The sequence below is a fragment of the Poecilia mexicana genome, unplaced genomic scaffold (assembly GCF_051168715.1).
Source record: "Poecilia mexicana isolate PSO_F unplaced genomic scaffold, ASM5116871v1 scaffold_15, whole genome shotgun sequence".
NCBI lineage: Eukaryota > Metazoa > Chordata > Actinopteri > Cyprinodontiformes > Poeciliidae > Poecilia > Poecilia mexicana.
The window spans coordinates 10115041-10127905 of record NW_028263384.1 but is presented as its reverse complement, the minus strand read 5'-3'; the positions used below and the strand labels follow the sequence as shown (position 1 = coordinate 10127905).

Sequence of the window (12865 nt, the reverse complement as noted above, 5' to 3'; positions counted from 1 at the left end):
TGGCCAGCTCCACTGTGAGTCATGGTGGGGCGGATGGGACGATGCACTGGACTTTCACAGACTCCTCTGTTCTCCTGCGGCTCTGCTAAGGGCTTCTTTGTCCACAGCACGCTGAATGAAAGACCTTCCTCTCTGTGTTTGCTGATCTGCCTACTGTAACACTCTGTGGTTTTCCTTTCTCATTTTTTTCTGTACCTTCATCTTCTTTTTTTAATTATTAAGCCTCTATTAAATCATGAAAAGTGACTGAATAAAATACAGTGGAAGAGTAAAAAGCTCGATAGACAACAAATCTGATGAAGACGGATGTCTTTTAGACGACTAAAAGTGGACATTGTAGCATTAGCTTTATTAGTGCAGACTTTAGAACTTTTGCAGCATAAAATAAGGGGTCCAAATTTTAATGTAGCAGTTTGTTTGAAAAAATCCAATCCAAGGTTGGTGGCATCAACTAACTCACTCACTTTTTGGTTACCTAGCAACATCCTGCTGAGTGACTTGCACAGCAGCAGTTTTCAGGTTTCACTACTGTGCCTCATAACTGCTTAAAATTATAAAAAACAACGTTGTGGAGTAAAAGGAGAAAAGGAGTATAACCACTTCAGATGAAATTGAGGATAAAACAGGAAGAGTCGTGTCACCAATATGGCAGTATTTCTGATATTAAAACAAAAAACTATTTATGATTATTGATATCGACTGATATGAAACCGTTGTACATTTTTCAGCCATGTCATCCAGCCATTCATCTGCTCAAACATATTAGCAATATGCAGAACTTATCGCTAATATAAAAATCTAAAATCCTAGATAATATTTTATCCAATCAGCCTTTTGCATTTGAGATATTGCACTCTGACATGACGACTGCAGCTTGATAAACAGCATAGCTCTGCTAAAAAATAAGTGTGACCGATGAACAGATTTGCAATTGCACTCAGTGTGTGAAAGAGTAAAACTTTCTCAATTACTCAATAAAAAAAACACCTCAGATATAAACTCTGTATGATTGAGGAGTTTCATTGTAAGATTGGATGGATATACCCTGAATACACTGAACATATAAAACTGTGATAATTTATAAGTAGCTACATGCTTAGCCTCCTGTTTGTTGTGTTTTTCCCACTTAATTCAGTCACTCTTCCCCATCCGCTCCCATTTCCTTCCAACACATCCCCCAACTGCCCAGCTCCTCCTCTACTATCCCTCTTCCCCTTTCGCCTTCCCTCCTCCTTCATCCATAACCCTCCACCCAGACTCCTACATGAGTCCCTTCTCCCCTCCCCCCGCTTTTAACTGACTGCCACTGAATTGGACAGGGCCGGTAGGCGAGTTGTGTGGGTGGCATGTCTGGGTTAGTGTGGCACACCGTCTTGAACCGCACAACACAGAAAGGACTCGCTGAATCAACTGGGACAGAGCAACATGTGCGGCTGCAGTGATGTGGTAGGTAAATCAGACGGTGTGCTGTTAGGATCCATCTTGACGGTTCAGTGATTCGCCTCAGGCCACAGAGAGAGTTTATTGTTGTCGTTGGCTGTGACGGTTTGCAAACATGTGCTTCTTGTTGTTCAGGTGCAGGCTTCGTTTTCTTTTTTTTTTTCCATGATGCCTACAATGAAGTCGGGTTGTGTTATATTTCAAAGAGTATGTTGTTTCTGTTGCTATAACACTGTGTTGTTGATATGCCACTGTTTATGTTTGAAAATCACCTCCTGTGCTTTTAAACTCCGGGGAGCTCAGATCTGATTATTTGTTGTTGTTCAAAGACGATCGCGGAATCAACTGTCTCGCCTTGTTTGTGTCTCAGTAGGGAGCAAACATGAAGACGGCACCCAAAGTGACTCTGAGAACGGACTCGGCCTGCGTTTCGCCAACCGTAGACACGCCCTCGAGGAGCGCCTGAAGACAGCGCACAACCACGCGGGAGGGGGATCCGCAGGGGCGACTGCAACCGTCAGCGGGACCAGAGCCACCAGCAGCCGAACGGCTTTCATGATCGAGTTCTACGACGAGGAAAACCCTCGCAAGCGTCGCTCTTACTCGTTTTCCCAGACTGCTCCGCTGCTGGGGGGCGGAGTGGGCGGAGAAGGACTGTGTCCACAGCCTCCCTCGCACCCGAAGGTGTTCAGTATTTCAACGTCTGCTGCCTCAGCTGCAGATTCAGGTACGATTCTGGTGTCGTTACATGCTTCCCACTGCACAGATACAATTACACTACAATGCCCTGCAAAAGTTCTCATACTTCAGACTTTAATGTATTAAATAGCTTTTTTTATGTGAGCGACCAACACAAAATATGTTGTCTTCTTTGGTCTTCGTGATGGTATTTGTTCACTAACGTTCTGTAACAAACCTGTGAGGACTTCACAGAGCTAAAGATTTACAATGAGGTTATTAGTTGGATACGCACTATTTCAAGATATGAAATGAGATGAGGTAAATGAGGTGTATGCAAATGCATGCCACACTTTTCAGATTTTTAATCATAAAAAAAGAAAAGTTGAAAAAGAGTGAATCGCTTCACTTCTTTTCATAATTTACACTACTTTGTGTTGTTCTGCCACAAAAAAATAAGCTTACCTTAAAGATAAGTTCTGCTTAACCGATTTTTTTGTTTCATTACCTTCAGGTAAAGCTCCAGCTCCCATACCAGCCACAGTAACTGTGGGCGCTCCAACGGCTGCCCGTGTGCTGCTCAAGCAGAGGTCAGAGGACCAAAGTATCGGTCGGAGCTCGGCAAGTACTGGGCTGGCAACTGGGAGCCCCACGACGCCCAGCGAGGACACTTCGGTCCTCGGCAAAGGAGCTGGAACTGCTGGGGGAGACGTGGACGACAACCACAGCGACAAGGGGACTTACACTATCGAGCTGGAGAATAAAAATCCAGAAGAAGAAGAGGCCAGGCGCATGATAGACAAGGTGGGAGCAGTCTGACATGTTAGCAGCAGTTTACTTTTTCACAGTATTTGTATAAATCACTCCGTATAATCATTGTAATTATACAGCATCTTTTGTGGGGATCCAGTTAAACTATATTCTTTTGTATTAGAGGCTTTACAGTTTAGGAATTGGAGTTGAAATGACCAGGAACAGATTAAAATGCTCCAAAGATGGCATTAACTGTTTAAAGATCAGTTTGCTGATGTTGAATACACTTTTTGAATTGCGTCCTGTAATTAAAGGCCTGAGCAGCTTTTACCACTCCAGGGTTTTTTTTTTTTTTTTTTTTGCCAACCTCTATAAAACCATAACCATTTGTTTAGAGGTGTTTTTAGTTTGGGGTCTTTGCAAAAGTGTGACAGTAAAGGAGGTACTAAAATGAAAAGTAGCATCTTTAAACGTTGCTCTGCAGCAATTATAAAAAGCAGAACTAAAGCAAGTCCAAACAGGCTGCAGCAGCGTTAATAGTCACTTTCTTTTACTTGCTTGGTCTGCAGTCTTTTGCATAGTGAGTCCCTTGAGACAAACTGGAGTTGCCACTAAAACAGCACCGTCATCTCTCTGTGGCCTTGCTTGACCACCTCTCATCCTCTCTGGCACATCAGCTCACCTAATGCATCTGGAATAAGCAGGAGGGATTTGCTCAATGAGGCACTGTCCTCTTTTATTAAGCAACATTTAATTTCCTACTGTTGCCGCATTCTCAAATGCAACAAAGAACAGTAAAAACCAGAGAAGTCGATATCTGGTCTTTAGTTTTCGTGACACTCTGACCTGCAGAGAGAGGCTTTAAGGAATTCCAAATATAACACAAGTAAACATGAAAACAGCTTTCAGAATATTTATTTTTCTACCCTTCTTTCTTTAAGTGTTCATTTATTTATACCAAAACCAGAGAAGACATCAGAGCTTTACTGGTTAATAACTAGGGGAGCACTGATATGAAAATCAGATATTGATATCTGATACATATATTGCTGTCATAACCAATAATCGATATTGCTCCCTCCTGACACCACCACTGCTTCTTTGCTGCAGTTACCTCCCCATAATCCTGTGCTGCACCACCATCACTGTCACATGACCAAACAGGTGCTGCATGACAAGATGAAATGTTTTTACTGTTTAAATTTGAATTTTAAGCAGTTAGCGGTCAGCATAGCTAGCTTTAATCACCTATCCTTATCCTCCAATTGTAACCTTCTTCCATTAAGAACAACATATATGTGCCAAAGATGTTTCTACTCAAACCTGCTGGAACTTAGTGACGACTTAATCACTGAATTTCTCTGTGCATCGCTAGCAGAAGGACTATTTTCTGAACCATTTAAACCAAAGTAAATAATATCACATTTCCTTTTAAGCGTTTAATGCAAGAATTATCTTTGGACAAGCAGTCAAATAATTACTACACAATATTCTGAGTCAGTTCAAGTCTGCATGCGTTGCATTCTAAACAGGAAGTGTTGTCATGCTAATTCCTGTAATTAGCTGACACGCTAATTGGCACAGAGCTCACAGCTGTCCAGTCTCCCTCTCTCATTTATAACCTGCTGATGTTGTTTCTGTTTGTTTCATTTAAATATTCAGAGAATGGGAGCTGAGCATTTTGAATAAACAACTCAGGTTGTTTGTTGGATTCACTGTATCAGAAAGAGGATGTAGTCAGAGTATTTACATTCTCTAAATGACTGTATTATGTGTACATTACACATTTATAAGTCATACAAAGTTATATAAAAGGCTTGCATAAATTATTATATTCTGCCAGTTTTTGTTGATTCATAGGTTTTTTTGTTTGTTTGTTTTTTTAAATATCTGTAGGTGTTCGGGGTGCAGGAGAATACAAGCAGCTTGGTTTTGTCTGACCTAAAAGGAAAAGTAAAGGACTCAGGAAACGCCGGGAAGGAGGTACAAATCTGCTTTGGACTGAAGAAATCTTAATAAAGGAAATTCATTTTGGTATTTCTCTGGCCCCCTCAATATGTTGCAACAGAGCAAAAAAAAAAAAAAAAAAAAAAAAAGATGGAGTTTTTATTGTGCAAGTCCGTTACTCCTTTGAGATGACTACTTTGCTCTACTGGACTGTCAGATGGGAGGAGGGTTCATCCTCCCTGAGTGACCTAGATCACACTGGGATGAGGAAAGACGTTCAGCCCTCCAGGCCGTTTCATAAGACGGAGGGGGCAGCGCCTATCTGCACTGATAAATGTCTGTCTGATCCATCTTTTACAGCATTTAGATTCCTTTCTTTTCAAGTGATACACAAAGTCTTTATCAGTATTACTGGAAACTTGATTTGACATTTTATTTGGATATTTTTTTTTTACTGTATAGTCAATAAAGTCCCAGTTATAGGTTTATATCCATCCCCTGTGGACATCAGGGTCATCTCAGTCAGTTTTGCACAAGTTTGAATATATTGCAGATTTTCTCCATTTCTGTTGTGCACATTTGATCTAATCTAATTTAAATGAGCTTTGCTATTTATGATAAATGACTAAAATCTTTGCACTTAATTTTTGTTTTGAAAATGTGTTAAAGTTGCATATTAATCAGTCCATCCTAGGAAAAGAACTGCTTATTTAGGTTATGCAATGAATCATTAAAAGCTCATAATTATGTCCATGATGGGTGTTTGTTAGCTTCTACCCACCATTCTAAGAGAAAAAACAGGAAACCAAAATTACAGTACATGGTTTGTTTTAGACCTCCATCGTTTGAGTGAAGAACCCTTTATTTTTGTTTAACCCTGTTCGTTGTGTTGCCTCAGGCTCTTGTTGGTGACTCAAGCTGGGTCTCTCAGTGGGCCAGTTTAGCTGCTAATCAAGCAAGGACCGACCCAGAAGGTTCTGGAGCAGAAGCAGCAACATTCCTGCACAAAGAGAGAGGTAGACTCACCCAAATCAACAAAACTGCTTTGATTTAATCAGTATTTAATCCTTTGATTAATTTGGTTTTTGTCCTTTTTGCTCAGGATCTGATGCCTTTGAGTCTGCTGCTCCTCCCCTTGGCAAAGGTGAACCCTCTTCCAGCCTGACCGACCGTAAACGCAGGACCCTCCCCCAGCTCCCAGTGGACGACCCCCGGGCTAAACCCACTCCCAAAGCACTGAGGTCTGAGATAGGGGAGAAACAGGACACTGAGCCCCAGGAAAAAGAGAACAAGGGAGACGGAGAGTCCCCAACCCCCATGGAGGACGGCGAAATGACCAACAAGAGGAAACAAAGCTCGGCCACCTCCTCTCCGTCTAAGGGTCCGGTTCGGGGCACTGAAAGAAGGAAGAGGTCAGAGGAGAGCAACGGAGGAGAAGCAGGAGAAGGAGGGGAGAAATCCGGGAAGGCCCTTGTTCGCCAGGGTAGCTTTACCATTGAGAAGCCCAGTTCAAACGTCCCCCCAGAGCTTATCCCTCGCATCAACAGAGGCAACAATGAGCGGGAGCGCAGCGACTCCGTGGGCAGCATGGACACCGCTACGCTGCTTAAAGACACGGAGGCCGTCATGGCATTCCTAGAGGCTAAGCTTAGGGACGAGAACAAACTAGACCAGAAAAGTATTAAAACTCCTCCAAGTGCCAGCATTGGCCTCGCCGCTCGGACTGACTCCATATCCCCAGAATCAGACGTGGACACAGCCAGCACGGCTAGCCATGCTGCAGCGGAAGCAGGGGGAAAGACCGCCCCAGGCGTCGTGCAAAAGCGGAAGTCTCTCAGCAGCATGCACCGGGAAAAGAGCAATATGAGCACGACGTCCAAGACGACCTCCGGAAACGGCAGCGCTCGCGAACGCCTGGAGAGGAAGGCTAAAGGTAGAACTGTCGAAGCGACGGGTCGGACTCGCTCCGCTCAACCCGGCGCTTCCTCCAGAGCACGCCAGCCTTCCCTGGATCTCACTGACGACGACCAGACCTCCTCCTTCCCCATCTCTGACATTCTGTCTTCAGACCAGGAAACCTACTCTGGGCCATTGGGGAACTCGGTTCATAGACGAGGCTCAGAAGACTTCCTCCATTCCAAACTCGACAGCAGATCTTCCAAGACGTCCATGAGCGGTGCCTCCAAAACCAGCCGAAATCTGCAGGCAGCAACGGCCTCCTCACTCAACAAGCAGGCCTCTCTGCCTCAACCACGACCCACCAGAGCCTCCCTTCTCCGCCGGGCCCGACTGGGGGACACGTCTGACACGGATCTAGCCGATGCAGACCGGGTTTCCGTGGCGTCCGAGGTGTCCACAACGAGCTCCACCTCTAAGCCGCCGTCCGGACGGAAGGGAATGTCGCGGTTGGACCTGCTGGCTCAGCCACGGAGGAATCGCGTGGGCTCCGTCTCGGCACGCAGCGACTCGGAGTGCACGGTGAGCCGGCCCTCCACAGCTTCGCCACGCCTGTCCGCAGAGACCGCGCTGCGCCTCGGCTTGCGCTCGACAACGCCCACAGAGAATCGGCTGTCGCCAAGGATGAGAGCCAACAGTGTGTCGAAACTCAACGAGCCCAAGACCAAAACCACGACGTCTGGATACTGCTCGCCCACAGGTGAGCAAAGAAAAACAAACTACAAAAAACAACTCAGTGTCTGACATCTGAGGATTTTCAGTAAAAGAAGAGAAAATTAAATCAGTTTATTGATTAAAAATAAGCTGTTTCATGGTTGACACAACATGAGATGTGCGTGGCTGATTTCTGGTCTTTGGTTTGTAAAACGTTGACTGGCAGATATCGATTTTCTTTTGCATGTATTAGCTGGACAATGCTCAAATTAACTGAAATATCTAAAAGGCTGCTAATGTTTCCGACTCCATCATGCTTCATAGACAGAGATCGAAAGCTCAAGTATCAAACAGAGCAACTTTAGTTTAGCGTATTCAGCCTTCATATTATCCGCTGAAAGTCTTGCTCTCTTATGTTCTAAATAAACCACAGATTCAAGGCAAGGTGTTAAAAATAGCTTCCATTTTAACAGTCTTTATGGGCCTATGCTTCTGTTGACTTCATTTTCAACATCTGAAAGTTGCTAACTGAGTCTTCTTCACTCAGTCACTTAGCCGACAATGAAGCATGTTGACAGCGCGCCCCGTTTCCTCAAGTCGTGTGTTCACCACCACATTTCACTATAAAATAATTCACATTTTTGAGTTTCTGACCAGGCGATGTCCGTTGAGGGCTACAAACCAACAGGTTCTGGTCACCAGCTGACACGTCGGTGCATTTCCTATGTAAATATTTCTCAGTAAACACCTGTGTTGTCATGACCTTGTGCATTGGTTTTCATTGTCCAGAAAGCTCTCAGCCTGAACCTCCAGAGGGTGATGCAGAGGAAGAGCTGATTGGTACGGCACCAGAACCATGAAGTCTAATTGGACTGCTGTGTGTAGTGCATGTGTGTATTTTAACACCTCCAGACCTGGGTCAAAACAATGCTCAGATGTGAAGGATGATCCTTCAAGGATTTCAAACAGTTCTCGTTTAATACATACGTTTGAATATTGTTTGGAATAAAAGTAATGTTGGTTCATTGCTTTAGTAAAATCTCTTTTATGATGACCCAGCTCTACCAAGCCTTCGATAGCTAACGTCGTATCCTCCTTAAATCCATTTAGTAATGCTGTGTTGATAAGCCAGCTGCTTTGCTCACACTGTAACACTTTTCCCCATGTTATCCTGAAGAGTTGGACTGAGCTCTTATAATCTCATTGTCTCAGAGCTGGACTAACAGAGCTGCTGTTTGAACATTTCAAAACAACTTAACATGAAGCTTTATGGCTTCTTCGTTTTGTTGGACGCCTTGAAATGCTTCAAAATATTTTTTGCTGCTTTTTTTTGTGTGTGATTTTTACCATTGCTAAATACGCTGTCAAACACCCAATGCACTTCATGAACTACGGTCAATTAATTTCCTCAAGAGTGACATAAATTGCCAGTCAGAAGTTTACATACACTCCTGATAGTGTTGAATTTAATGGTTTATTTTAACTATTATTTTTCCAGGGTGGAATGATTACACAAACAACTGTTAATACTTTTAAAAACAATGACTTGGTGCACAACTTGGTTCCACAACTTTTTGTAGCTACATCAGCAAAGTTTTGCCTCAACATTTGACTATTTGTCATGTTGTGAGGTTGGCATGACGACCCAAATACAGAAATTGATGGGGTTGAAAATTAGCAGAAACTTTAATAACCAAAGGAAAAAAAACAAGGAGAACTTGGAGGTAAAACATGTGAGGACATGTGATGGAAACTGGAGGAGTGAAACAGAAAATCCAGAGAGGAACAATGAAAAAAACAAGGAGCTAATCTACAGAGGCATGGGTTGGAAGATAACAGGAACCAGGGGAGCTAATCAGAGGGGATGTGGAACAGCTGTGACAAAATGAGAGCAGGGAGACTAATAAACAGAAAATACAAAGAGGAGCTGAATTAACACACAATAGGGTCTACGAATCGAGAGCAGAAGAAGATGAGGTAAAGAGAACAAACCAAGAAATGAGTAAGAAACAAAGGAATAATAAACTCTAGAAAAACACTAATATCCACAGTGACCAACAAATAGAAATGAACTGAATTCAGAAATCTCTTAACAACATTAAATAAATGATCGAAACACAAACATCTGTAGATCATGTCACCAGTCTGGTTTTTTGAAATAACAGAGGGGACCTTGATGCAAACTGAGGTGAGGGCTTTTCAAAACCTCAATGTCTGCCTTTTTATTATTGCAACAAAAAAAAAACTGTTTTGATGTCTGTTTGGGGTCATTATTTTTTAGAATCACCTAGTTGTGACAAGGTTTGAGACATCGCTCCCAAACTCGCTTAAGATAATCAGAAGCATTCCATCGGGGTGTGCTGTGGTTTTGCTGTGGTGGCGCAGGGGTTAAGCACAACCCACATATGGAGGCTGTAGTCCTTGACGCAGCTGTCGCAGGTTTGATTCCTGGCCGTGGCGATCTTTGCTGCATGTCTTCCCCCTTCTCTCATTACCCACTTTCCTGTCAATTAGCTATCAAGTAAAGGCCACTAGAGCCAAAAAAAACCCTTAAAGAAACAGTCCATCAAGAATCTGGTCTGACATGAATTGAACATCTGAGGAGCCATAAGTGGAGCCATTAACAGAATAATAGGAGTTTGTATTTGATCTTTCATGTGTCATTTTGACTGGATCCACAAGAAATCCAAAACCCTGCACCAAATTCTTGTTTTTAAAATGGTAAATAATAGAAAAGCGTTCGTAAACTTCTGAACAACAGTCGCATCCGAACTTGCTAACAAACGAGTCAACAACCACTGCGTGACTTTGTCCGATGTCTAGTAACGGCTTGTCCTGCCGTTGCAGTGTCCAGCAGCAGCAGGTGGCGGCGCCTGCCGCCGGAGTACGGCTCCACCTCAGAGGAAGAGTTCGGCTCCAGCCGGAACTCGGCAAAGCATGGCGCTCGCCCCCACGTCCGGCCCCACCACCTCGTCCCGCACCGCGGCTCGAGGCTCGGCTCCGCCTCCAGCTCAGGACCCGCGGGCGTGGCGGCGATCCCCGGCGGAGCGGGCATCAAACACCGCATGAAGGAGCAGGAGGAGTACATCAGGGACTGGACGGCTCACAGCGAAGAGATAGCCAGGTACCGACCATCACCGATCTGCTGATTCATTTGCACTTTAAAGCAGCTCCTGAGTCCTAAAGAACCCCGTCTGATTAACAGGTTGTTCCCCTGTGTGCGCAGGATCAGCCAGGACTTGGCCAAGGACTTGGCCATCTTGGCACGCGAGATCCACGACGTGGCCGGCGAGATAGACTCGGTCAGCTCGTCCGGCACCGCGCCGAGCACCACCGTCAGCACCGCCGCCACCACCCCGGGCTCGGCCATCGACACCCGGGAAGAGGTAGGCCCTGCACGCCCCGCGCAGCCGGACATACAAGAGAGCATGAAAAAGGTGCCTGGTTTTCTTCTTCTTCTTCTTCTATTGCCTTAATGTTTGTGCTTTCATTGCAACTTTGCCATTAATTGCTGTGTTTAGTAGGGGAGAAAACGAGTGCCTCTCTGCTGCTTCATAGCTTTCAGTTCTTCTCATGAGCTTCTATTTGCTGAACTTTGACTCCTTAGCTCCAGGGTTCATACGGCTGCTTAAATTCCCTAAAATCAATTTTATTTGATTCAATTTTCAACATTTGGAAAGTGCCTGATTTCTGTACTTGATATTCAAACTGCACAATTTTGTTACAAATTTCAACCTAACATTTGATTAAAAGTCTACATTTGGGAAATATATATTTTCATACACCTAATAAAAGGGCAGATACATTTTCCCCCAATGTCTGAAGTTGAATCAAACTAAATTTTACTTATTTTCGGTAAGTTAGAATTGCCAAAATTATTTATTTTTTGCTAAATTCCTGTAAACTTTGCGAGAACAGTTTTCGTAACTTTCTTTGTACATGTCATTTATCTTAAGATGATTTGTTAATTAATATTTGTTGATTAATATTTATTATTCCTACTGGCTCAGTGACTTATTGATCTGTGTAATTGAAATCAGGGTTGGCTTATATTTTGCACATTAAACAAAATGATTGAAATTGGGGGATTTTTGTTTTTTAATTAAATTAATGTTTTGTTCTCTGACCTGTCAGGTGGTAAGTGGTAGGTGTGTGAAACAAACATTACAAAATTCTGCTATATTTTAGTTGAACTTGTTCCTACTGTAGAATGTACATATTATCACAAGAAATTATTAATAAAAGCAACAAAATATATATGAGTGAATTAAAACTATCTTTTTTAGTTCATTTTTATTGTTTCTTTCTCCAGTGTGGCACTGAAAAAGTTTACCTTGAAAATATTTCAGAGTGCTTGAATTTTACTGTGGGAAGAAGTGTACAAATTTGTTGCTACTAATTTTATCCTTATGAAAGACACAACTTTCCTTGATAAAGTGGCTAAGCCCACATTTCACACATTCTAACGTCGTTATGCAGCTCATTGAAACACGACAGTCGAGCTGAAGGTTTGATTACCTTCGCTCCCTTTGTCTCCTCTGCCTTTCTCTCTGCTCTGGCCCAGCTGGTGGATCGAGTGTTTGACGAAAGCCTCAAATTTAGAAAGATCCCTCCAGTTATTTCATCCAACAAGCCGCCAGAGATCAACGGAAAGCCCATTGAGCACCAACCCCGAGCTCCTGACGGCCGGGAGCCGCGGGCCTTGAGGAGGCGCACCTGGAACCGAGAGGAGGTGAGGAGCAGAATGACGAACCTAAAACACAACGACCAGCATTTTGAGGCTTTCGCAATGAAAAACAGGCTCTAATTGTGACTTTGTGGGTCTTTAGGCGGTGTTGGACAGCCTCCTGATCCACTCAGTGTCTCAGCTCTCAACCAAGATCAGACACTCTGTGGACAGAACAGCAGGAAAAATCAGGTGCTTGTTGTTACGCAAAAGCTGCCATGTTCTTTGAACTTCTCCATTTTTAGTTATGTTACAACCAGATATTCATTTTACATGTAAATAAATGAAACGGTGGATCTGTGACAACTTGAATATTTCTCTTCCTGCCAGGATCTTGTTCAAGGATAAGGACAGAAACTGGGATGAAATTGAGAGTAAACTGAAGTCAGAGAGTGAAGCTCCACTCCTTAAAACCTCCAACAAGGTACAGAAAACGATCCAGCGACGCTAGAATGTTTAAAAAGAACATGAATCAAATATGAATGGAAACTTTAATTTTGTCATCGTTCTTTTTTTTTTTTTTAGGAAATCTCTTCGATCTTGCTCGAACTGAAGAGAGTTGAGAAACAGCTCCAAGGTAAAGCAGAATAGATGCTGCTTAATAAAATATGCAAAAGTTGAAAAGGTTATGGCTGCAGTATGTAACTTTTATTGTTTTTACATATTTTTGCTAAAATTATTATGTTGTGACTGTATAACATAAGACAGATA

The 12865-nt window shown here is 43.2% G+C and overlaps 1 protein-coding gene across 1 annotated transcript in view; it reads left to right on the top strand.

The window, feature by feature from the left end:
• cep170aa (centrosomal protein 170Aa) overlaps positions 1 to 12865 on the top strand; it is a 42638-nt gene that overhangs the window by 28106 nt on the left and 1667 nt on the right. The window contains exons 11-21 of the mRNA XM_088012900.1: positions 1814 to 2167; positions 2633 to 2922; positions 4768 to 4854; positions 5717 to 5834; positions 5921 to 7474; positions 10276 to 10552; positions 10634 to 10865; positions 11993 to 12160; positions 12258 to 12346; positions 12485 to 12578; positions 12680 to 12731. Of these exons, the coding sequence (XP_087869026.1) occupies positions 1814 to 2167; positions 2633 to 2922; positions 4768 to 4854; positions 5717 to 5834; positions 5921 to 7474; positions 10276 to 10552; positions 10634 to 10865; positions 11993 to 12160; positions 12258 to 12346; positions 12485 to 12578; positions 12680 to 12731 (3315 nt within the window). The remainder of the gene's footprint in view (positions 1 to 1813; positions 2168 to 2632; positions 2923 to 4767; positions 4855 to 5716; positions 5835 to 5920; positions 7475 to 10275; positions 10553 to 10633; positions 10866 to 11992; positions 12161 to 12257; positions 12347 to 12484; positions 12579 to 12679; positions 12732 to 12865) is intronic.